Here is a 21,842-nt window from a genome sequence, read left to right as displayed (position 1 = left end):
TTAAGATGAATACAGACCCATGGCAAATGAAACCAGTGGCAGAGAAAAAATGGCAGAGGCTCAGCTCTTCAGCTCACCAACAACTGCTCACCTGCTCAGCCTCCTTTTTTAGCATTTCTCACTGGAATTGCACACAAAGTGAACAGATATTGCCAGGTAAAGGGTCAGCCTGGGCCCTCCTGCCCCTGCACACCCAGAAACATGCAACGTACAAGAGACCACAGAGAGCAGCCGTTCACAGAATGAAACCCCAAAAGGCTGTGGCCAAAACAGCCAAAACCCTGAGCACAAAACAGCCAGGCTGCAACTCAAACACCTCCTCAGCTCGCTCTGAAACTGTCCCTTCTCTTGTGTGCCAGCAGTGCCAAATCCAGTGACAGGGGAAGGGGCCAAACACAGATTTACACCCCTTGCTGTGCACAGGTGGTGTGTTCTTCTGATTCTGCATCTTCCTAGAAAAGGGGATGGAGCAAACTGTGAACCAGGCAGCTCTGCCAAGCCTATACCTAAAAGCACAGTGCAAGGCAAACTGCCAGGCCCACACACTTCCCTCATCCCAGAAATGGCTACAGTTTGAGCTGGCCTTTTCTCTCTTGCCATGCCACATTACTAACTCCAGCCTGTAGGCTCCTGACCCTGAAAAAAAGCAATTTTGGGGTCTTTGTGTAGAGCTGCATAAGGGAAAATGAAGTGAGTCCTAAGCAGAGATGTGTAAACATGTGCTGACAAGGACAGCACACACACCAGCAGGTCCTGAGAGAGCAGTTATGCAGCACCTCCCAAAGCGTGTCACATCACAGGACTGGCACCTCACCACCTGCACAGTGAAGACAGTGACCACTGAGGATAGAAAAACATCCTCAGTCGATTTCTTGCCACCTGTAAAACAGCCAGCATCCTCACAGTCAAACCACCTGTAGCTGGGTTTGAAACAACAGCCTCTGGCTGAAGGGTGCAAGCAGCCTCTCCCCCACACCCTGCCCAGAATGCATCCAGAGCTGTGATATCTCTGCTTGCAGTGTTATATCTGCTGCTGGCACCTGAACTTGCCCATTCTGCCCTGCAAAATCCCCTTCTCTGGCCCAGAAACAGCTGCCATAAGGCTCTGCTACCTGCAGAGCACAGCTATCGGGGCCAACACAGAGCACAGCCTGCCTTTTCAAGGGCTGAAGCTGGCAAGGAAGGGACTGGGCAGGCAATGACACATTTAGCCTCATTTCCCCAAAATGACACACAAGCGCTGGCACACATCCCCTGGGAGCAGAGCTGTTCCCTTCCTGCCGGCCGGGGATGTGGGGCAGAGGTGCTGCCAGCACCAGGGCTGCTGCTGCTGCTGCTGCTGCTGTCCCGGCCACGCAGGGCCCTTCCGAGGCCAAACAGTGCCACACAGCGGCAACTCGGGGCTGCTCGGCTCCTCGCCAGCCACGCAGCTCCAAAACACCCGGGGATGCTGCGAGGAGCAGGCTAAGAGGCTGCAGCTTCAACGAGGAACGAGTCCAGAGCTTCCCCCAAGAGCTGCTGTCTTCATGCAGCCCACGGATTCACAGCTTAGGAGCTTTGGCAGCGACACAGATTCAAGGTTTCCTTTCCACGTGGTTATTTTGGGTGATACGTCCCCATAAGCAGTTGTGACAACTTGAGTGCTGTCCCACAGTAGGCACAGGCAGCCTGAGAATAAATATCTTGGCTGCCAGAACAGTGCCCAAACCCTCAGCTCCCTTGATGGTGTGGCTTCTCCAGGATCAGAAAGCTCATACTTTTCAGGAGCCAATGTTCCAAGCAGAAAGAAATCAAGACTAATGGTAAATATCAGAGTGTGTACAGACAATGCCAGCAAGCTGCACTTCAGAGAGCACAGACCCCACTGAACAGAGATAGGGGAAGCTCCAGCACAAAGTGCTGCACTATAAACACATCCCTGCCTCCCACTTTGCCAGCTGCTACACTGCCTCCTGTGACAGCACTGCAAAAGAGAAACCCCCACAAGTGCCCCAAAAACACTAACAGCATCTCATGCCAAGCAGCTTCATCTGTGATTGATGGAGAAGCTGAAGCTTGGCACATTCCTTTCAATGATGCTGAGGAAGCAAAAGTCCCAAAAGAAAAGCTGAGGAGAGGGAAAATAACCAAGGGCAGGAACATCTGAAAAATGCTGCAGCAACGTGCCAGAGCTTATCTTTCAAAGCCCCAGGACTTCACCCCAGTTCCACCCAGCTGAAGTCACAAACTCATTACAGAAGCACAAATCCAAGAAGCTTTGGGCCCCAGAGTGCACAGGGAAGGTTCTCCCAGCTCTCCTAAACTCACATCCTTAAAAGCCATTTTAGGACAGGCAGCCCAGAGCTCTCTGGCAAGTTCTCTTGCAAGTCAATTGTGCCAGAGCAGTGCAAAGATTCCTGGAGGATGAGCTCCCAACCACCACTGCCTTTGCCCGCATTCCTGGGCCTGACAAACAGAGCTCACCCGTGCTCCTCCTGCAAGGTACAGCTGGACAGGCTCACAGGAGACACCAACACTTAATTATATTTTTAATTCCTGCAAAAGAAAGGTGCTGGTCTGGCCTCTCAGCAGAGCAAGTTATGCAAATGTAACACCTACAATGGAAATGGAAACCACGTTTTTCACATTCTCAGTGATCATCTGGCAACAGGACAAGTGACACAATTCCAGAACAAGCCTCACAACTTGCCAGGGTCACTGTTAACCCTGCTGTCCAGCACCTGACCTCATTTCCCACCGGGAACCTCACCCAAGTTAGAGCCCTCAGAGCAGCAGCATTTTACAGCATCTTCTGTTTGTGCCTCTCTCCTGTTCCACATCAGCCACGCCAGCGCACGCTGCCAAGAAAGGGTTGGTAACAACATGCCTTAAACACGAGAGGCACGAGGTCACCAGCTCCTCAGCCTGACCCAGGCACAGCTCCCACAGGGAAAGCCAAAACACTGGAAAATTTAGCAACAGGAAAGCAAAACAGATCCAGTGTCATTCCACTGCATTCCAAACACATGAGACCGAAGCCAACGCCGCCTCCTGCAGTACTCACGTCGCTGGGGCTGAGGTTCCCAAGCCCGTTGTCCTGCTCTGAATCCCGGCTGGACTCGTGGCCCTGGGAGGAGCGGGGGTGGGAGGGATGGATCCAGATCTCCAGCCTGGTGGCATCATCTCCCACCTGTCGCAGGGTGGATTTCTTGCCCTTGCCCCGGCGGCTGGGGCTCACATCCAGCACCTGATGTTTCCTCTGCTCCATCTGCTCAGACTGGGGACACAGGACATGTTCAGATCACCCAGGGATCAAGGGTCAGGGGAAGCATATCATTTCATGTGCATGGAAAATTATCCCTTTCCCCTGCTTCACAACAACAGTGACCCATGGACACGTCCAGAATTTGGTTCTGGCTCTACAAGACAGTAGAGCAGTTTTCATCTCCAGCTACCACAGGACAAGAAAAGCTGTGTCCAATCCCAGAAGCGTGTGGCAGCCCATGTGCTCTATTTGGGGTGACTCCCTGGGGCACAAAGGCACTGCAGTATCCCTTATCCATCCCCACAGATGTGAGCCACCTATGGAATAAAGCAATGATTGCATGCCACGGCCATGCTGCAAACCACAGCAACCGACAGCCCTTGCTGAGCTCAGCTACATACATGAGCTCAGTTTGTGACCCAGAAACAAGAGATTCAGCTGCCCAAACCACCCCAAAACCACCATTCTGAAGGCTGCCTCTTCCACGAAATTTCTTTGAAGTAGGTAAGGAGTGTCTCCCAGTCCAAAAGCCACCATTCTGTCCAGCACAGGACAGGTAGCACAGGCAGGTGCAGCATCCCACAGCCCAGCTCCAAGACTCACCTTGCGTTTTGTCTCCTCAAACAGACTCATGAGGCTCTCCTTGGCAGTGAGGATGGGGTTGCTGGCAGCCAGGCTGCGCATGTAGTAGTACACAGCATCCAGCTTCCTCCTCTGCAAAAAACCACAACAAAACAGAACAAGTGGCTCGGAGCTGCCACTCCTCTGGGGCATTCAAAGCCCCAGTGCTCCCATGTGTTTCCCCTTCTCTCTCCCTCAATACTGCCTGGGACAGACAGACACAGTGAGAAAGGTCCTTTCCATGGAGAAAAGGTGCTTCTGAACTGCTTTACTTTAAACCAGTGTCCTCCAGTGTTGGGAACTGGCAGATCCCTGCCAGCCTCTGTGCCTCAGCATGCTGCTTCCATTATCTGCTGTCACATCTTCCCTGAAGTCAGTTTTCCTGCACGGCTGGAGTAGCCAGCACAACTGAAACCCAGGGAAATCACATGTGGATGTTGCTCAGACACAGGTTCAGTGATAAGATAGCAAACAGATGGTTCTGAGCACAAAAATCTCATGCAAAAAGTGGGCTGTTTTCAACTTAAAACAATTACACTCTCAACAGCCCACAAAACAGTCCCCAAAATCCCTGAGGGAGTAGCGTGTGTCTGACAAAGCTGTATGAATCCACAGCAGCTGGAATCCACACAGCACATCCTGCCATCAGCTTTTTTTTTTTTCTTCTAAGAAAAAACCCAAACCATCTGAGCACTGCCCTAAACAATGCCTTTCTCCACCAGATGGAATCTCCCAGCCATCCCAGAGGCTCTCCCTGTGCCTGCCCATCCTTGCATGAGGAGTATCTTACCGTGTAGATGGCCAGAAGTGCCAGCTGGTTGTACGGGCGGCCGTTTTTGGGAGCAATTTGCTGAGCCTTCAGGTACCAGCTAGGGAAGGGAAAAAACAAAGAGAAAAGGTCACTGAAAGGACATCAGGCTGCCTTCCTTGTCCTCAAGGGTGCAGAATTCCCCTTGGAATTGGCATTTTTGCTGGGAACTGGCCATTCCCACAAGTGGCCTCTGCCTGCAGGGGTGAGCACAGACAGTGAGCTGTGCCCATCCTGGGGAGGGATGGGGCACTGGGCAAGAGAGGGCGAATCCAGCTGCAGAAGGAAATACCCCTGGCTCACCCCACAGGTGAGCAGAGGCCAACAAGTGCTGGTAAGTTCTGATGGAGTGAGAGCATACGGATGCAAAAACCACCAGAAAATGTAAGAGCAAATCTGCCAGGCTCAGTGGTCTAAACTCTCCCTTCCCTACTGCAGGATCAGCACAGGACAATTTCCACCACCTCCACTTCTAGATGGAGGGTGACTGGATCTGGCAGCTTGCTCTCTGGAACAGCGAAACCCAGCTACACCTTTCAGCTTTATAGGACTGCAATACAACAGGAATGAAAAGACTTTTAAAAGGAAGGGAAAGACTTCTTTGGCTAGAGGCATGTTCAGGGATGAAATTACATCCATCCCTGGTATCCAGAGGCAAAGCTGAGCTGGAAGGACACAGCAGCTGAGTGCCTACCTGCGGGCCTTGCCGTAGTTCGCCGTGTCGTTGGCCTGTTCCCTGTACCGGCAAATGTCCCCCTGGCAGATCATGCACCTCTGGGCACTGATCAGGGCGTACTTCACCTGCAAAGGAGCAGCCATGGAGCACCTGGCACACAGCCCTGGCTCACCTGCACACCCAGCGAGCCCACAGGGGCTGTACAGAGCCAAGAGGAGGTCAGAGACACACCAAAGGTCTCGCAAAAGGGCAGCAGAATGAAATGACAAGGTTTCATTGCACCGGTTCAGCATTTGTAAGGGCAAGCCAATCCCCAAAACACCTCCTCTCTGACACAATATCCCACCTCTCTCCAGAAGGGGGTTGTTCTGCCCATGACCAATTTGAGGACAGCTGTTGGATAAACACATCTCTGTGGGAATGGAGCTGGACTAAAATATCCTTTCCCAGCTGTCCCTGCACCTGCACTCACAGCTCAGGGCAACACATCAGGGAGGCAGCACAACTGCCAGCTTTCCCTCATTATTCTGGATTCCACAGGAAGAAAAGAAAAAACATGTTCAATACCTCAGGAAAGGTCAGTGTGCCTTTGGACACATCTTTGCTTTATTCACTCTGGTCACAGAGCTGGTAAGGAACAAGTTTTTTGCAAAGGAAGCTAAGAAATGTTACTGCACCAGAGTGCAGAGTTCTGAGAAAGATTCCCTGCAAACAAACTGGCTCTGTCTGGAGTACACCTGCCTGCCCCTTGGCAAGGGCAACACACTGAGTGCAGCACCTTGCACAGGATTACCAGGATGAGAAGTCTCCAGGGGGAAGCCAACCTACCATTTTCCTGAGAGGTTTACTGCGGATGGCCATCCCATCCATGTAGTCCTCCAGCTTGAACTGGTAGGACACCTGCAGCTTCTGGAGGAGGCCATCAAAAAAAGAAGAGCCCTGAAAAACACACACACACAAACACATTTGGATATTATGATCTTTCTAATGACAAGCAACAAAATCACCACACCAGCACTGCCATGTGCAAGCTTCACCTGCCTGAGGTTTGGTCTGCTCCTCTTCAGAACACAAGGAGGTTGTGGGGTCTCCAGACTCTGAGGTTTTTAAGACTGAGCTACACAAAATCAGGACTGACTGGATTTAGTGATTGATGAATCCTGCTTTGAGGAGGAAGGTGGACTAAAGGCCTCCAGCAGTCCCTCTTCTCACCCTACTTCTTTAAAACACATCTTCTCGGGTCTGTCAGCCTACCTGGTACCAAACCTACCAAAGACCAAACTGAGCTGCAGTTTTATAAAATTACTTCCACGTAAATTTGGTAAAATTGCCACAAACACCTACAGAAATGCTTCTGTTTAGCTTCACTTCAGGGCATTAATTTCATTTTAGCTTAAATCAATTTCTAATTAACACAAACACACAAAACCAAACCTGATTTAAATTGTAACAGATGTCTACCTCAACCTACACCTTGCCCACTAAACCATAATGTGCCTGAGCATCCTCTTTGCATAATGATGACCCAAGGCACAGGGAGACATGAATATCAAGATGCCCAGTTGCCCATTACACCATCCCTTTCTAAAAACCAGTCAATCCCACCCAAAGGTTTAGTGAAATCTGGGGATGTTTCTCTCTTCTTACCTCATCTAGAAGCAAGAGCAGTTTGTTCCGAATTTCTTGGGCATTTTCCCCCTGAGGGTCCTTGAGGAGCTGCCGGAATTTCTCAATCACCTGGTAAAAAGCATTTTTCCACAGCAACTGGTCCACGTTCTGAGTGTCAGAGAACTCAATATCCATGAGGATGCACCGTTCATAGAGCTGCAGCATCTCCAGCCTACAGCAAAACACAGTCAGGGAAGGGTCAGTGCAACAGCAGCTGCCCAGGAACACAGGGAACACGTGCTGAACCACCTGCTGCTCACATCCAGCTGCCAGCAGCACTCAGTGCTTCCACACACATCCCCCCGGGAGATGGGAGCTGCTGCAATCTAACACCCTTCCTGCTCCAAGAGGGCAAATCCAAAAGGAGCATCTCCCTCGTACAGGTGACCGAGAATGGATCAAGGCTTGGCAAAGAGCAAGGCTACAGCTCTGCCAACAGCAAGGCACAAGTGTCTCCTGGTCCAACACAGAGAACACACACACTGCCAGGCTCTGCTCCTTCTGAGCACAAGGTCTGAACACAGAACACAACCACAGGCCAACAGAGACCTTGCCATTAAAATGATCCCCACTCCCCTTCCAGCCAACCAACGTACACAGCAGAGAGAGACCCTGCTTCCTCAAAAATGAACGAGTTGGGAACAATGAAAATGAAACCTCAGAGTCCCAGAAATCACATTCCCCTTCTCAGCTGCCTACAGCCCTGCCTGGATGCTGGAGCAGAATTCCTCCCCCAAATTTAATAAAACAGCTGCAGGCTAGGAGCAGCTCTGAAACATGTGGGGCAAGTTAAAGGGGATCCTCAGCTGTTCCTGCCTTATTCCTTATAATGTTTCAAGTCCTACAGAAACAGTAGGAGCACGTGGATGGTAAAGCCTGGAACGAAGCCAGATGGCAATGCCTGGAAGAGCCTGATAGGATAAGAGAAGAATGCTGGTGGGTTCTTGCACAAAGCACAGAGCCAGGATGGGCTGCCTGACCCCACAGAGTCCCCAAACCCTGCATACACACCTGGACAGCACAAACACCAAGGGAACTGGACATTTCTGCAGATGGATGTCGGGTAAAAGTCCCAACACAGCTGGCAGCAGGCACTTGGACACAGCCAGGACACAAGTGGCACTGCCAGCAAGGACAGGGTCAACTGTGCCCACATTCCCAGGGCAGGATGGGCTTCCACAGGCCACAGCAGCACTCCAGTGCTTTCCCTCCACACAACAGCTCTGGGAGACCTTAGCTCCTCGAGGAAGACCTGAAACCTCGAGTGCTGCTTCAGTTGCAGACATATTCCACACTGTGGTCTGTTGAGCAAGTACCCAAAACAAAGAACAAGCCCCGAAATGAGCTTGCTTGCTAGATTTGCTGTCAGTCAGCTCTGAAAAACAGCCTCCAGAGAAGCCCTGCAGACACAGAGATCACAAATAAACGTGAAAGATGCCAAGTAGAAACTTGTTACAGCCATATTAACCACCCCCAGGGTAAGAGTGTTACTTCTCTCCTGACAGACTGGCATCACCAGGCTACTCCCACTGGAGTGTCACCACGCTGAGTGGCATCAAGAGCAAAACTACACAGCACTGGAAAGGCACTGCCACTGACAGCACCAGGAACACACAAAATTATTCCTGAGCAAACACTAAGGACAGGTAAGAAAGCGAAAGTCTGACAACAAACACTGAGAGCACTGGAACTGAGAAATATCAGCTCCAGCAAGAGCCAAAAATCTGCAGGAGGTGCTTGTCCTACTCCTCTGTGTCCCTGCAAGGCTTTCACCAAGCACAAGAAGCCACGGTTTAGCCAGCCCAGGAAAGTGACATCCATCCTCACCCACAGCTTCCTTCCACCACCCACACACCACTGGCACACAACAAACAGACCCAGCACATCAAAAACCCAGCGCCACATCTCCCAGCCACCGAGACACAGAGATCCTCAAGGAGACACAATTATCCTGAATTCCACCCTGGAAATTACTCACTCCCCCCTCTACAGCCCACCCACAAACCTCAGCTGGGCCATCTTCTCCAGCCCCTCGGGACTGATGCGGTCTCTGGACAGGAGGTTGCTGAGCTGCTGCTCCTGGTTCCCAGCCTCACGCAGGAGTTTGCTGAGCTCCTGCTGATGGAAGTTCCTCATCTGCTGCTCCGTGTCGGGGCCCAGAGTATTGGTGAGTGGGCCACACAGGTACTGCCCTGCCTGGCCAGAGTACCCGGGGTAATAGGCTCCTGGGTACACCCCGTTGGTTGGACCCATAGGATACTGCAGGGAATAGCCACCATAGGGATACTGGGGGCCTTGCCCGGAGGCACGAGGGTAATAATAAGGGTTGTCAGAGTTTTGGAATTTATAGTAGGAGGGTTGGGCCTGGCGGGCTTCCCCCCAGGAGGTGGGGCTCACTTCATCATCCGTGTCTAGGAAGTGAAGCTGAGCAGTCTGGCTCTTCAGGGCGGGTTTTTGGTCCGGGTTGTTTGGGTCCCACAGCCGGCGGGCAGTGCCACCTCGGCCCCGGCTCCGGGGGCCTTTGCTGCCAGCCCCGCCCAGCAGGAGCCTGGGCCCGGGGTGAGTGGCTTCAGGGACACCCCCTGAGCTGGCAGAGAGGTCCGTGTTGGCAGGCAGGAACAGGATCCCACGGCCCCTCCCTTGAGGCTCCCTGCTCTGACTCCTCGTCTCTGAAACCTCTAAGGCCTTCAGGGACTTTTTTTTATCTGTATCTGCCAGGCTGACGTCCCTGTTCATGGTCCTGCTGTCAAATGTCACTCGAAAGGGTCCCTTGACTTCCCTGCCGTTGCTGCTCCATTCGCTCTCGCTCCTGGAAGCTCGGCTCTGCTCCGAATGCCTCCTCCTGTCCGAGGTCCTGCTGGAGACGTACACCTCGGCCTCATCAATCCTGTCATCGTCCAAGGAGTCTGTGGAGGACACGGAGAGCTGCTTCCTAGGACGTAGCCTCTCCCTGGCACGCTCCTGCCTCCTCTCCACACCATCCACGAGCAGGGCTCCGTCCGTGCTGTTGCTGCTCCCGGCTGAGCTGGTGCTGCAGGTGCGGTACCGGCTGCGCCGCTTGTCCGTGCGGGAATAGCGCTTGGTGGAGCCCAGCTTCCCCGGCAGCACCTCATCCCCCACCCTCCTCAGCCTCTCACTTCGCTCTGCTCGTCTCCCTTTATCTCCCCTGGAGGCTTTCACTGCTTCCCCTGCCTGGCTCCCCTCTCTATCCTCCTTGCTCGATTTAATTTTCCTGTTGTTGTCTTTCCCAGTGCTTTTCTCAGTCTCTTCACCTCCCTCGACTTTCAGCTGCTCCATCCTCCCGGTGATTTCCTCGCTGGCCAGGGAGGGTTCTTTAGCTGCGGAGTGCAGGCGTTTCCCAGGCTGGTAGATCTGTTGGTCTGGTTTCTTGGTTCTCCTGGGGGTCTTTGGACACCACTCATCCACAATGGGCTGCTTGGATGAGTTTTCCTGGCTTTGCAGGCTGCCTTTGGTCTCTGTTTCTTCCTTGTCCTGTGAAGGACCGTTCTGCTTGGGGCCATTGCTTCTGTCACAGTCTTCCACAGCTGGAGTTCCTATTCCCACAGAGTCCTTGTCCCCAGCTCTCTCCTCCTTGTCCTCCTCAGCTCTGCTCCTTTCCTTCTCTGAGGCCTCTTGCTTTGGTGACACAAGTTTGCCCCTCAGTCTGGAGAGACCAGGTTTGTAAATCTCCTGGTCTGGGCGCCTGTTGTCTTTGCGGTGCCTCGGCTCCTTCACCTCCTTCATGTTTTCTGGGGGAAAACAGAAGAAAGTTATCCCCAGGGACCAAAAAATACCATGACAAATATTCAAGCCAAGGCAAAGAGCCTGCCACCCTCAGGGCATGTCCAGGAGAGATCTGAAAATCTATTTAGTCAGTATTTACGGGAAATCACAGAATAAAGTAGAAAATGAGACAGTGTAACACAACTGACCAAATCCTTGGCCCCATCCATTTACAAATCCCGTCCTGCAACAGGTTTTCCTCAAAGCACAACACCAGACTTGAGCACAAGGAGTAAAGTTGGATCACCACAGGTTCAGCAGTTCAGCAGCAGCCACCTGCCTGCTGTTGGCGCAGGAGCTGCCATCCCCAGCAGCGTCTGGAGTCAAAGACGCCTTTCCCCGTGCTCACAATCCGGTAACGTTTCTCTCCTCCTTCTTTAACCGTATTTACAAAAAAAAAAAAAAAATCGTTACAGAGCCCAGGCCGCACCACGCACGGTTAAACGACCCACCAGAGCCGGGCTGTTCCCCGCAGCATTCCCTAAACTTTCTCCTGTCAGTACCGCGCACCGGCCGCAGCCCCGAACCTCCGCCGGCACCGGGGGCTCGGCCCGGAGGACCCCGAGGGGCTGGGACCGAGCATCCCGGGGCAAAGCCGCCGCCGCCCGCCGCGCAGCCTCCCCGTTCTGGGCTTGGCTCCGGCCGTGCGCTCCCACCCCGGACAGCCCCGTGCCGGCGCCGGTGTGGCGGCAGCGCTGCCCCAAGCCCTACCCCAGGCGCAGCCGAGCAGCGCGGCCGCGGGCAGCGCCTCTGCAGCAAAGGCGCGGCCCAGCAGCGGGCGGCGAGTGCCCCGGCGCCCCTCACCTCGCCCGCCGCCGGCCGCGCGGGCCTGCGCCGCCACCATGTCCCGCAGCTCGGCGGCCGAGACGCGGACGCGCTCCAGCCCCTCCGCCATCTTGGCTGCGCCGGGGGGGCGGGCGGCGCCGACGGCGGCCGCGCAGGGACAAACCTCCGCCGGCGCGGCCGCGCGCAGGCGCCGCTCCGCCGGCCGCTCCGATGGCGGCGCTGCCGCTGGGGCTGGGCGAGGTGCGGGACGCGGAGCGGCGGCTGCGGGGCCGCATCCATCGCACGCCGCTGCTCACCTGCGCCGCGCTGGACCGCATGGCCGGCAGGAGGCTGCTCTTCAAGTGCGAGCTCCTGCAGAAGACCGGGTCCTTCAAGGTGCGCGGGGACGGCGGCAGCGCAAAGGCGCGGGGCAAGGGTCGCTTTTTGCAAGAGGGAAACGCGCGGTCCAGCAGCCAGCAGCTCCTGCGTGGGTGCTGCCCGGGGCTGAGGGGTGGGCGGTGCACGGGGGACACCCGGCCCTGCACACACAGCTCTCCCTGCAGATGCGCGGCGCGCTGAACGCGGTGAGGAGCCTGGCGGAGGAAAGGCAGCGCAGCGGGCGGGAGCCGCCCCGCGCCGTGGTGACACACAGCAGCGGCAACCACGGGCAGGCACTCGCCTGTGCTGCTCGGGAAGAAGGTAACCTGTGCCCCCGACCTCCCCCAGCTCCGAGGGGCAGGCACCGGGGAAATGCACAGCTGGTAATGCACAGCTGGTTCTGCTGGGGAGGATGGAGATCCCTCTCCTGAATCCATAGGTAAGGCATTGCCTGCTCCTGCAGTTTGAACTGGCCGCTGTGACTTTTGGGTTGACTTCCTCTCTCATCCCACAGGTATTCCTGCCTACATCGTGGTGCCCCGGACTGCCCCACGGTGTAAGCAAGATGCCATTCGTGCCTACGGTGCCACACTGGTGCCATGTGATCCAAATGACAAGGTAAGGCACAGCAGAGGTTGCCCAGGGATACTGCCCAGGCAGAGTGAGAGGTGACCTCTGTGCCTTCCCTTAGTCCAGAGCCGAGACAGCATCCACTGTAGTCCAGGAGACAGGAGGAGTCCTGGTGCACCCCAATCAGGAGCTGGCAGTGATTGCAGGGCAAGGCACCATCGCCCTGGAGGTGCTGGAGCAGGTGAGGGAAATGCACAGCCCAGCCCCTGCAGGGGCACAGCAAAAAGGGGGGACACAAAGTGTCAGAAGCCCTCACATTTCCTTTCTGCACAGGCACCCCAGGTAAATGCAGTGGTGGTTCCTGTTGGAGGTGGAGGAATGGTTGCAGGAATAGCAGTCGCCATCAAGGTAGGCAACAGCTCATCCAGTAACCTCCCTGTGGGAAGGGCAGGACTCTCAAGGCAGACAGCAGCTTTAAGCAGAATGACTCTGCAGTGGAAGTCTCTGGGTGCCTGGGGTCTGCATGGCAGCAGCAGCAGCAGGGCCTGCCTAGCCCCCTGCCCACACAGAAACGGGACGGGCACACACTGGTGTCACCCAGGTGGTTCCTCCTGCTCCCCCCAGGCTTTGAGGCCAGATGTGAAGGTGTTTGCTGCTGAGCCAAGCAACGTGGATGACTGCTACCAGTCCAAGCTCCGAGGGGAGCTGACCCCCAACCTCCACCCGCGGGACACCATCGCAGACGCAGTCAAAACCAGCATCGGACCCAACACATGGCCCATCATCAGGGATTTGGTTGATGATGTCCTGACAGTCTCAGAGGAAGAAATCAAGGTAAAGGCTCCCAGCTCCCTTCTCACGGTAGCTGCCAGCAGGCAGCTGCCTCCACCCCCGCCCTGCCCCTCTGCTCTCACCCCAACACACTCCCAGAGCAGCACAAGCCCCTGTGCACCCCTGCAGCTGTGACACCCACGCTGTCTCCAGCTGGAAAGGGCTGTTGGGAGCGCTGCCCTCCCTTCCCAGAGTGCTGCAGGGATGCCCTGGAGCAGCCTGTGCTGGCTGCTGGGCTGACAGCTGCTGCCCTGTCCCAACAGCGAGCCACGTGGCTGGTGTGGGAAAGGATGAAGCTGCTGATTGAGCCAACAGCAGGCGTGGGACTGGCAGCCGTGCTCTCGGAGCAGTTCCAGGCAGTCCCCTGGGACGTGCAGAACGTTTGCATCGTGCTGTGTGGGGGAAACGTGGACCTGAGATCCCTGACCTGGCTCACAGACCTCTCTGGGAAAGCAGCAGAATGAGGATGGAGTGGCGTTTCACGGAATGAAAATGTCACTCTGCATTTGTGCAGCGGTTTATGTGCAACTAAAAACAGATCAAGTTCAAACATTTGGGAGTTTTTGTGGAGGGAGAAGGGAAGCTGTGGGGGGGCTGGAAACAAAGCACCGCCTGTTCTCCCCTCCCCAGCTGCCTTGCTCTGGCCCAGGCCTCCAGAGAGCTGCACTCAGTCACCCTCCCCAGCTGCTACTTGGCTCTTCTTTCTCAGCATCACAGGAACTGCCAGCAAACTCCTCCACACAGCAAAATCCCTGCACACCACACGTGGCAGGGCATGAAACAATCCCAGTGGGACAAGGGTGGACACAGCCTCCTGGCCAGCACCATGACAGAGGCACTTAGGCATTTTTGACATTTTCCATTAAAATAAATAGCTGTAGCTGGTACCTGAGCAGCAGCTGCCCCTGTACAGACCCCAGCAGTAACACATCCAAGGCATCAGTGCTGTCCTCACAGTGCACGGGCCAAGAACAGCATCCAGGGAGCCAAGGCACAAACTCCAGCCACGCTGGAGACTCATTCCATCTCCACCTCCCGCTCTGGCAGCACACTCTCACTCCTCACCCATGGCACAGGCTCCGGGACATGAGGGTCATAAGTCCATTTGGGAAAAACACGCTTGTAGAGGTTCAGCAGCACCGTGTCCTGGGACTTGAGCTGCCCATCAAAGTGGCACTTCATGTGGCCATGGGTCCCTAGGCAGAGGGCAGAAGAGGCCATTAGCAGTCTCTCAGGCACAGGATAACACCATGCCAGCAACACACCAAACCTACCTAGTGGCTCCTTGATGTGCCCTCTGCGTCCCCACTTTGTCCTCAGCTCCACGGGCTTGAACCACATCACATCCTCTAGAGATGGAAACACAAAAGGCAGGTAAGGAACAGGCTGTGCTGCACCAACATAACCACAGGGACAGAACTTCCAGAACCCCTCCTCCCAGCAGAGACCAGCTGTACCTCTGTTGAAGAACATGTATCGCACGACAGCCGTCTTGGTGAAGATCTTGAAGGGGTGGCCACTGAGCACCAGGCGCTTGATGACGATCCTGTCGGGGTCCACGGAGAGCAGGGAGCCCGTGGCAATGAGGTCGTGCATTCCTGCCAGGCAAAGCCACCAATGCACCAGGGCAGGTGCCTCCATCACCCCTTCCCCACCACAAACCCCCTCCCCAAAGAGTGTCAGGCCCACAGCAGGGACACACAAGTGACAGCAGGGATGGAGATGAGCTCATCCCTAACAGCAGGAAGGGAACAGCTGTTTCAAGTCATACTTTCTGGAGAGATGCACTTGTAAGCAGGGTATGGGGATAGTTTGTTTCCCAGACACCACCTCCTCAGCATTTATCAACTCACCATTGCTTCTCTGTTTGAAAAGCAGCACTGAGGCAGGAGGGAAAGTGATGGGAGCGTAGACAGTCACCACCAGGGCAGCATCTGGGCGCAGGAAACGCTCCAGCTTATGCTTATCAGCTAGGACAGAGCAGCAATGATCAAGTTCAGGCCAAGAGCAGTCCTCAGAGCTGTGAGAAACCCCAGAGCTCATCTTCCCTGTTCAACAAACACCCCTCCTCTGCTGGCACTGAGTATCTGGGAATGAAGGTGATCTTCTGGCATGGAACCTGCACCTTGCCTGGATCAGTGAACCACCTTTCCCAAGCCATTCTACTCCCCATGATTTAGTGCCTGCCCTGGAAGCCTCAGAGCCTAGGAGTGAGTCTTCACAAGAATACTTCAGACAGGTTCAGACACCACGGCTAAGACATCACAGGCTTCCTGCTCCAGAATTCCCAGCCCGACTGCTGCTGTAGCCAGTCCCTGCCAAACCTGAGGTGTGTTGGGAGAACAGGGGGGATGCTCGGAAGCGTCTGAACCCGCAGTGGAAGATCAGCTCCTCCTTGGCCCTCACTGGCTCGCTGTTGCCTGGGTGCCGACGCACCAGGAAGTTCAACACGGACATCTGGAAGAGGCAGGACAGTGAGGGGCTGCTGGCAGGGCGTGGTGGGCAGCAGAAAACAACAGGACATTGCAGCAGAGATGAATGCCCTCGAAAACGGGGTCCCAAAAGGTCACTAGTCACCAGTGCCAGGTTCAGAAACTTTCCTAAACCCCCCAGGCAATTTCTGTGTGCTCTGACCTGCTCTGAAACAGGAGCTATGTGGGGAGATTTCAGCCCAAACCCTGTGCAGCCAGACCTCCCCAAGCCATGCAGCCTGAAGGAACAGGGAGCTGCACATCCCTCCAAGGTTTATCCCTTATGTTCACCTTTTGTTCGTGGGGGAGCAGTGAGAACAGGACCAGGGGTTTCCCCTCCTTGAAGCTCTCCATCACCGAGACAGGGACGTTGCAGACATGAAGTGTAACGTACCAGCCCACCTGCCAAGACAGGAGCAGTTGTGAACACTTCTCTCAACAATGAAAAAAAAGTGTCAGAAGATGTGCCTGGATTAGGGAGGGAATCCAGGAGAAAACTGTCTGAACTTAGAGCTTCCTGCTAAGAACCAGCTGGCTGAAAGATCCACCCAACCACCTCCCCTGATAAGTCACTCCTATTGGGAGCAAAGGAACACAACAGGGAAAGAGATCAGCAAAAGGGAATTACCGAAGCTCCTTCAGTCTCCTCCTTCTCTATTTGCCTGAAGAGATTCTTTCTGGTTCGGGAGAAGTCCTGGAACTGGAAGATCCTGGCATAATCCCTTGGAAGATTCTCTTTGGGGTCCCAAGGAGAAGTCCGGAAGCTTTTTAGCCCCCTGTACTTCTGGAACCTTGAGATCAGAGAGCAGGAAAGACAAATTACTTCACCAACTGAGGTGAATCCCATCCTTCACCACCACTTGTGGTCTGCAGGGTCTCACACCCTCAGGGAGGACAAAGAGTGCAAAGCAAACATTAGCCTTCAGGAAAGGTGCAAAAAGAGCTAAAACCAGCAGCCAAATCTCCAAACAACCTGTCCTTGCCTCAGGGCCATCCTCCTCCCTCTCCCAGGTCAGGACCCAGCTCTCCCTGCCAACTAGTGCCTGCTCTGGAAGCCTCAGAGCCAGAAAGAATCTTCACAAGAGTCCTTCAGCCAGGTTCAGACACCACGGCTAAGACATCACAGGCTTCCTCACCAAACTAAACAGAAAGGCACCTTCCAGTTCCTCTCCCAGCAGAGCATCCCATTTCTTACCTGACTCTGGCAGGCACATCCCGTGGCGTGTCCACCTCATCTGGAAACATCTCATCCATTCTCTCCTGCTTGTATCTCTCCAGCATCTGCTCGTCCTCCTCCATCTTCTCATCGTACTGATCATCCCGCAGGCACTCAGACACGGTCATGGTCTCACTCTCCTCCTCCCCAGCTTCCTCCTCACTGCTCTCCCCCTCCTGGCACAGGGTAGCACAGAGCCTGTGAGCACACAGAGCTGTGCATGCAGCACTGGCACCCTGGGTGTGCTCACATTGTGGGATTTAGGACCCCAGCCCATCATTTTGGGGTCTAACAGGCCAAAGAAGCAACATAATACATGTGGGATTTAAGAGCAGAGATCCAGGCAAGTCCTGGCTCTGCATCATGCCCTTGCACAGACAAAGCAAGCTGGAAGGACAGAATCTTTCTAGAGCATGCAGTAATGGCCTGGAGAGCACTTGTACTATCAGCTCTTGGAGGTACCTGAGAAACTGCCTCTTCCATCAGATCATCCATGTCTTCATCTTCGTCGTCATCATCATCATCATCATCATCTTTCTCACTTCCTTCTTCTCCATCATCCACAATCCAGGCAGCCTGGTATTTGGATGTGCCTTTGGGGACCTTCACCACCCTCCTGTTTGCCTTCAGAGATTCTGTAGGATTTCCACTAGTGGTTAATACAGGAACAGTTCTCCTTCCCCTCAGCAACATTTACACCAGGGCAGCCAAAACCAGATCTAGACTAGAATTGCCATTTTCCCATCACAGAATTTGTCAGGACAGCCAAAACCTACTAACTTGCCAGGTAAACCACACAACCTGATGGGACTGGGGATGGAAGCCATCCCAACTAAGATGGTTCTTCACAGCCACCCTGGTGACAGAGGTTTCTAACAACCCTCCTAAGAAGGACACGGAAGAGATACAGAACTATTGCTTCTGCTCACCCTCTGCTTCCTGCAGTTCTTCTTCAGTGGGCCACGTCTGCTCCCCTTCCATGGGATCAGGAACCACTTCTGACTGTAGAGACTCCTGCTTGCTTGGATCTGCCTTCATCAGCACCTTGACATCCTCCTCCATCTCAACAGCACCATTTCCAGAGTCATCCTGAAGGGGAAGAGCAGAGTTCCTAGATCTGAACACACCTAACTTAAGCTTGCAGTCAGTCTCAGGTGAAACTCCCTTCATGATGTCATGACATAACCCTCATTACACACTGCAGGCACAAAACCTCAGCCCAGCAGCAGAACAGATAGAACTTCCCTTCCCCTCTCCTCACCCACATACCCCCAGCTGTATTTTCCCCAATGAAAGTTTAGAAAACTTATGTTCTAAGAGGACTGGCAAAGCTCTCACCCCACACACCTGAACCTCCATGTCCTGGCTCCTCTTCTGTCCTTTAACCACCCGTGGGTTCAAAGAGAGCGGGTCAGGGGGAGCATCCACCTGGCTCAGCTGGAAGTCCCCATGCCCCACGATGTGCACCAGGCTGTTCACGTTGAGGGTCTGTCCCCGGACAAAGCCGGACACCTTCAGGGTGCCCAGCAGGTCGCTGTCCTGGCTGGGCACAAACTCAGCAGCACGGGCCAGCAGGTGAGCGCGGCGGTCCCGGAAAGCCAAGTGCCTCTGCTTCTGGGAGCTGAGGTGCCTCAGGAGCAGCGAGGATTCCTGCTCCGTGTTCAGTGGGAACAGCTTGGCCTCGGGGAAACGCTTCTCAATGGATTTGGAGAGTTTCTTCCTGGCATCTATCCTCTTCTTAGGGGGCAGGTCAGTGCCTCCTGGGACAGCCAGAGCTGCCGAGCAAAGAGCAGAGCTCCCATCAGATCCTAAAACTCCTGATGTTCTTTTTACCAAACACAGGCAAACACTTGGATGTCAGCAGCCCAAATGGCCAGATTTGCACCACAGGTACAGAGGGAGTTTGGTTTTAGTGGTGCCCAGCAGAACAAAGAGCAACAGCCATAAACTGAAATGAAAGAACTTCCACCTCAATATAAGAAAAAAATTATTTTCACTGAAGGTGACAGAGCCTTGAAATTTAATTACTGTGACACTCATTCCCCATATTAAGCACCCCCAGAAACCCAAAACATTTCTCACCATAACTGGGGAGCCCCTGTGCAAAGAGGCAGGAGAGGCAATGTTCCCCTGCACTGTCCCATCCATCCACAGGATCCAGGATGAACAGCAGGGAATCAGCAACCTTGGCAAGGTCTAAAACCGCGTGAAGATCCCCTGCACCCAAAACACCTCCATTAGTGGGGCTGCCAGAGGCACCAGAACCAAGAACCCAAGCAACAGCAGTGCCTCCTCACCTGCCTGGGCTGTGACAAAGTGCCAGCGCTGCTTGAGCTGTGGGCAGAGCAGAGCAAAGCCACCAGCTCCGCCCTCATCTGCACGGACAATGGCCGAGCTGAGGCTCTGCAGCAGCCGCAGCGAGTCCTGCACTGCAGCCCGGCTGTGCAGCAGCACCACAACCACCAGGTGCGGGGGGCCATCCCTGCTGCCAAGGCTGCGCTTCTCTGCCAGCACCTGCGGGCGAGGGCAGCGTGTGAATGCCCTGGGGCAGAGTGTGGATGCCCCAGGGCAGCGTGTGGATGCCCCAGGGCAGAGTGTGGATGCCCAAAGGCAGCGTGTGGATGCCCCAGGGCAGAGTGTGGATGCCCAAAGGCAGGGTGTGGATGCCCAAAGGCAGAGTGTGGATGCCCCAGGCAGAGTGTGGATGCCCAAAGGCAGGGTGTGGATGCCCCAGGGCAGCGTGTGGATGCCCCAGGGCAGAGTGTGGATGCCCAAAGGCAGGGTGTGGATGCCCCAGGCGGTGTGGATGCCCCAGGCAATGTGGATGCCCCAGGACAGAGTGTGGATGCCCCAGGCAGAGTGTGGATGCCCAAAGGCAGGGTGTGGATGCCCCAGGCGGTGTGGATGCCCCAGGCAATGTGGATGCCCCAGGACAGAGTGTGGATGCCCCAGGCAGAGTGTGGATGCCCAAAGGCAGGGTGTGGATGCCCAAAGGCAGGGTGTGGATGCCACAGGGCAGGGTGTGGATGCCCCTAGAGCAGAGTGTGGATGCCCCAGGGCAGAGTGTGAATGCCCCAGGGCAGGGTGTGGATGCCCCAGGGCAGAGTGTGGATGCCCAAAGGCAGAGTGTGGATGCCCCGGGTCAGAGTGTGGATGCCAGCCCGAACGCGCCTCTTCTCCCGCTCCCGACCCAGGCCAGACTTCCCCACACCGCACCCGGTCCGGTAACCCTCCGCTTGGCCCGAACCGGGCCTGGCACCCGCTCGTTTCCTCCGCAAAAAACCCAAACCGGTTGGACTGCACGGCCCGCACGCAGAGCCCCACGGCCGCATTCAAGCCCCCTCCGGCACAGACTCGAGCCGACCCGTTTCCCGCTGCCCCGCCACGACCGGCCCGGTTCCGCCGGTGCCTCACCGCCTCCTTGCGCTGCCGGCGGAGCTGCAGCGCCTGATGCCGCCGGTCCACCCTGCTCAGGTCGCGGAGCCGCCGGCGAGGCTGGGCCTTGACGGGGACGCGGCCTGCGGGAAGAGAACGGTAAGGCCGGCGGAGGGGCGGCGGGGAGCCGGCGGGGAGCCCGTGCCGCCTCACCTCCAGCGCGGCGCTGCGAGGAGCCGCTGTGCTTGCCGCCCTTGTGCGCCTTGTTCTGCTGCTTGAGCGGCCCGGGCCGGTGCGCGCCCGCCGCCGCCATCACCATGCTGCCGCCTCGCCGCCGCCGTGCGCCACTTCCGCAGCGACGGGAACCGCGGGATCGCACGTGGGCGGCGAGAGGGAGGGACCGGGAAAGGAACCCCGGGAAAGGAGCCCGGGAGCGGGACCGAGCCCCGGGAAAGGAGCCGGGGACTGGGACCGAGCCCCGGGGCCGGGACTGGGACCGAGCCCCGGGAAAGAAGCCCGGGACGGGGACTGGGACAGGGACCGAGCCCCGGGAAAGGAGCCCGGGAACGGGACCGGGACCGAGCCCCGGGAAAGGAGCCCGGGACGGGGACTGGGACGGAACCCGGGAAAGGGCAAGGGCGAGCCCCGGGAACGACGCCCCGGGACCGAAACCGAGTCCTGGCAAAGGAGACCGGGACCGAGCCCCGTGAAAGGAGCCCGGGAACGGGACCGGGACCGAGCCCCGGGAAAGGAGCCCGGGAACGGGACCGAGCCCCGGGAAAGGAGCCCCGGACCGGGACCGAGCCCCGGGAAAGGAGCCCGGGACGGGGACCGGGACCGAGCCCCGGGAAAGGAGCCCGGGAGCGGAACCGGGACCAAGCCCCGGGAAAGGAGCCCGGGAACGGGACCGAGCCCCGGGAAAGGAGCCCGGGACGGGGACTGGGACGGAACCCGGGAAAGGGCAAGGGCGAGCCCCGGGAACGAAGCCCCGGGACCGAGACCGAGTCCTGGCAAAGGAGCCCGGGACCGGGACCGAGCCCCGTCAAAGGAGACCGGGATGGGGACCGGGACCGAGCCCCGGGAAAGGAGCCCGGGAACGGGACCGGGACCGAGCCCCGGGAAAGGAGCCCGGGACGGGGACTGGGACGGAACCCGGGAAAGGGCAAGGGCGAGCCCCGGGAACGAAGCCCCGGGACCGAGACCGAGTCCTGGCAAAGGAGACCGGGACCGATACCGAGCCCCGTGAAAGGAGCCCGGGAACGGGACCGAGCCCCGGGAAAGGAGCCCGAGACGGGGACTGGGACCGACCCCTGGGAAAGGAGCCCCGGGACAGGGACCGGGACCGAGCCCCGGGGAAAGGGCAGGGGCGAGCCCCGAGGCGCGGAGGGTAGAGCCCCGGGGTTGGTGGCCGTAGTGCCGCTGGGCAATGAGAGGCG

General features: G+C 56.3%; 3 protein-coding genes and 2 non-coding genes across 10 annotated transcripts in view; 1 reads left to right on the top strand and 4 right to left on the bottom strand.

Annotated features, from left to right (window-relative positions):
- The window catches only part of SMG6 (SMG6 nonsense mediated mRNA decay factor), a 105,697-nt gene extending 93,564 nt beyond the window's left edge, over positions 1-12,133 (bottom strand). For 3 of the 5 annotated variants that reach the window (XM_021551030.3, XM_021551031.3, XM_085557385.1), the window contains exons 1-8: positions 11,605-11,722; positions 9,023-10,766; positions 6,997-7,189; positions 6,178-6,288; positions 5,368-5,474; positions 4,656-4,734; positions 3,848-3,958; positions 3,044-3,256 (exon numbers count right to left, since the gene is read on the bottom strand). In XM_021551030.3, coding sequence (XP_021406705.3) covers positions 3,044-3,256; positions 3,848-3,958; positions 4,656-4,734; positions 5,368-5,474; positions 6,178-6,288; positions 6,997-7,189; positions 9,023-10,766; positions 11,605-11,695 — 2,649 coding nt within the window. In that variant the 5' untranslated portion in view covers positions 11,696-11,722. Of the gene's footprint in view, positions 1-3,043; positions 3,257-3,847; positions 3,959-4,655; positions 4,735-5,367; positions 5,475-6,177; positions 6,289-6,996; positions 7,190-9,022; positions 10,767-10,949; positions 11,090-11,604; positions 11,723-11,882 lie in introns of those variants that run through there. The other 2 variants (XM_085557384.1, XM_085557386.1) reach the window with 2 other exon arrangements.
- Positions 11,787-13,894, top strand: SRR (serine racemase). Of its 2 annotated transcripts, none has more exons than XM_021550960.3 (7): positions 11,787-11,961; positions 12,129-12,264; positions 12,458-12,561; positions 12,635-12,754; positions 12,847-12,921; positions 13,138-13,347; positions 13,608-13,894. In XM_021550960.3, exons 1-7 carry the CDS (start codon positions 11,797-11,799, stop codon positions 13,806-13,808), a joined length of 1,011 nt encoding a protein of 336 aa, XP_021406635.1. In that variant the 5' UTR covers positions 11,787-11,796; the 3' UTR covers positions 13,809-13,894. The 2 variants fall into 2 exon arrangements, with proteins under 2 accessions (XP_021406635.1, XP_085413514.1); XM_085557388.1 differs by having other exon boundaries at positions 12,117-12,264.
- A 289-nt stretch (positions 13,895-14,183) lies between these two features.
- On the bottom strand, positions 14,184-20,760 carry TSR1 (TSR1 ribosome maturation factor). The gene is made up of 15 exons (XM_021550958.4): positions 20,620-20,760; positions 20,446-20,549; positions 19,329-19,545; positions 19,114-19,248; positions 18,379-18,806; positions 17,961-18,120; positions 17,494-17,666; positions 17,011-17,207; positions 16,444-16,606; positions 16,107-16,217; positions 15,669-15,801; positions 15,198-15,314; positions 14,802-14,942; positions 14,619-14,693; positions 14,184-14,540 (listed from the first exon to the last, which is right to left on the bottom strand). The coding sequence occupies exons 1-15, from the start codon at positions 20,723-20,725 to the stop codon at positions 14,362-14,364; spliced, it is 2,439 nt and encodes an 812-aa protein (XP_021406633.3). The 5' UTR covers positions 20,726-20,760; the 3' UTR covers positions 14,184-14,361.
- Positions 15,529-15,621, bottom strand: LOC116184322 (small nucleolar RNA SNORD91 family). The gene has a single exon (XR_004149083.1). It is a non-coding gene; the product is annotated as a small nucleolar RNA SNORD91 family (small nucleolar RNA).
- On the bottom strand, positions 16,860-16,950 carry LOC116184323 (small nucleolar RNA SNORD91 family). Its single transcript, XR_004149084.1, has one exon. It is a non-coding gene; the product is annotated as a small nucleolar RNA SNORD91 family (small nucleolar RNA).
- Positions 20,761-21,842: the final 1,082 nt, after the last annotated feature.

Source organism: Lonchura striata, chromosome 19 (genome assembly GCF_050655825.1).
Source record: "Lonchura striata isolate lonStrDom1 chromosome 19, ASM5065582v1, whole genome shotgun sequence".
Classification (NCBI taxonomy): Eukaryota; Metazoa; Chordata; class Aves; order Passeriformes; family Estrildidae; genus Lonchura; species Lonchura striata.
Note: the sequence above shows the minus strand (reverse complement) of the source record. Positions and strands in the feature narration are given on the sequence as shown.

Coding starts and splice junctions, on each gene's coding strand:
- SRR (XM_085557388.1), top strand. CDS start 11,797: ATGGCGGCGCTGCCGCTGGGGCTGGGCGAGGTGCGGGACGCGGAGCGG. Junction 12,265..12,457: donor CTGTGCTGCTCGGGAAGAAG/GTAACCTGTGCC, acceptor CTCATCCCACAG/GTATTCCTGCCTACATCGTG. Junction 12,562..12,634: donor CATGTGATCCAAATGACAAG/GTAAGGCACAGC, acceptor GCCTTCCCTTAG/TCCAGAGCCGAGACAGCATC.
- TSR1 (XM_021550958.4), bottom strand. CDS start 20,725: ATGGTGATGGCGGCGGCGGGCGCGCACCGGCCCGGGCCGCTCAAGCAG. Junction 17,667..17,960: donor AGAACTGCAGGAAGCAGAGG/GTGAGCAGAAGC, acceptor GAAATCCTACAG/AATCTCTGAAGGCAAACAGG. Junction 16,218..16,443: donor AGGAGACTGAAGGAGCTTCG/GTAATTCCCTTT, acceptor CTGTCTTGGCAG/GTGGGCTGGTACGTTACACT.